We start from the raw sequence: 1,392 nt of genomic DNA, 5'->3' as shown, positions 1-1,392 counted from the left end.
GAAGAACGGGCTAATGCGATAAGGGAAGGCCGGGAGGCTGAAGGATGCGCTGTTGCGCCCCCCCCCCCCCCGCCCCGCCCCATGTTTCCTGCTCCTGGGCACCGCGCGGGGATGATAGAATCTGTGCCATCTCACTGTTCCCAGGATCCCAAACAACGCATTCGGTTCATCAATTCTTTATTGATGTGGGGTCACTCCTTACCCCTCGAACCTCGCCCCCCAGCCCGTAAATACTAGAGGAGCTGCACCGGGAAAGGAGGACGCGAGGTTCGTCCGAATGGTGGGAGGCGGGGAGGGCTGGGGGTGGAGTGGTGATGTGCACAGGGTCCAGCCCAGATGTCCAGGATTCAGATGTAGGTAGTAAGAAAGTGGGTTTTCCGGGGCGTGGCGGATTTCCGCCGGCTTTGGGTCCACAGATGCTCCGGTTCCCCCAAGGGGATGCTGAGACCCGGCTGGGGCAGGGGTGGGGACAGGGAAGGTCGGGAGACCCCCGGGCTTCAAGTCCTTGGGGCGACTGGAAGCGGGTGCGGTCGTGAAGGTACTTCCCGACTCGAGGGTCCTCAAACCCAGACCTTCCCTGATGTGGAGCCGGCCTGGGACCCTGGTGAGGCCCGGGTTGGCCGCGGCTGCGGGGCGCGCCGGCGCCGGTAAAGGGCTCGGCTGTAGGGCACGAGGCAGTCGGCCAGGCGGAGGCGCAGGCAAAGGCGGCGGTAGCTGGCCAGGGCGAGCACGAGCAGCGGCACGAGGAGCAGGAATCCGGTGACCAGCAGGGCCGTGAAGCCCGGGTCCCGCAGGTGCGCCGTGCAAGGCGGCGCCTGGGAGCGCAGGAACTGTGGGAGCAGAACCGGCGTCGGGCCCGAGCCGAGCGGCCCGGGCCCACGGACCCCACCGCCGCCTCCAGCACCGGGGCCCGCGGTCACCCGCGCACCTCGGGGCGCACGCTCACCTGGGAGTGGCAGAGGAAGCCGAAGCCCAGCATGGTGACAGCGGGCAGCAGGATGGTCCCCAGCACGAGCGCCAGCAGGAGGAGGTTGAAGGCCGCTACCAGCAGATTCTGGGCCGTGACCAGCACGGCGCAGGCCCAGCAGTCCAGGGGGTCCCGGGGCTCCGGGCCGCCGCCCGGAGCCGCTCGCTGCGCCCCGGGGACATCCGCCATGGTCGGCCTGGCTCCCGCCCGCCTGGGCCGCGGCCCTTATAGCCCTCTTTCCTGCCCCTCCCCCGGCCCGGCCTCTCCCCACCCCCCCTTATCCTGGAATGCGGCTCCGGGATCGGGCACCCCCCCCCACCCCAGACCGAGGAGCGGACCGGCGCGCTGGACATTCCACAGGCGCCTCGGGGAGGGGCTCGCCCCGCCGGGGTCTGCGCGGGGAGGCCCGGCCGGGCAGCCCTCCC

The 1,392-nt window shown here is 70.3% G+C and overlaps 1 protein-coding gene across 1 annotated transcript; it reads right to left on the bottom strand.

Annotated features, from left to right (window-relative positions):
- Nucleotides 1–160: 160 nt before the first annotated feature.
- On the bottom strand, nt 161–1,216 carry TMEM88 (transmembrane protein 88). Its single transcript, XM_086685900.1, has 2 exons — nt 947–1,216; nt 161–830 (listed from the first exon to the last, which is right to left on the bottom strand). Exons 1-2 carry the CDS (start codon nt 1,154–1,156, stop codon nt 561–563), a joined length of 480 nt encoding a protein of 159 aa, XP_086542026.1. The 5' UTR covers nt 1,157–1,216; the 3' UTR covers nt 161–560.
- Between the last annotated feature and the right edge of the window lie 176 nt (nt 1,217–1,392).

The sequence above is a fragment of the Puma concolor genome, chromosome E1 (genome assembly GCF_028749965.1).
Source record: "Puma concolor isolate L17-30 chromosome E1, mPumCon1.1.hap2, whole genome shotgun sequence".
NCBI lineage: Eukaryota > Metazoa > Chordata > Mammalia > Carnivora > Felidae > Puma > Puma concolor.
This window is presented reverse-complemented; position numbering and strand designations above follow the sequence as displayed.

What these genes read in the sequence shown, in the direction of transcription:
- TMEM88 (XM_086685900.1), bottom strand. Translation starts at nt 1,156, where the DNA reads ATGGCGGATGTCCCCGGGGCGCAGCGAGCGGCTCCGGGCGGCGGCCCG. An exon ending in GCTTCCTCTGCCACTCCCAG is followed by an intron (nt 831 to 946) that starts GTGAGCGTGCGC and finishes CTGCTCCCACAG; the next exon opens with TTCCTGCGCTCCCAGGCGCC.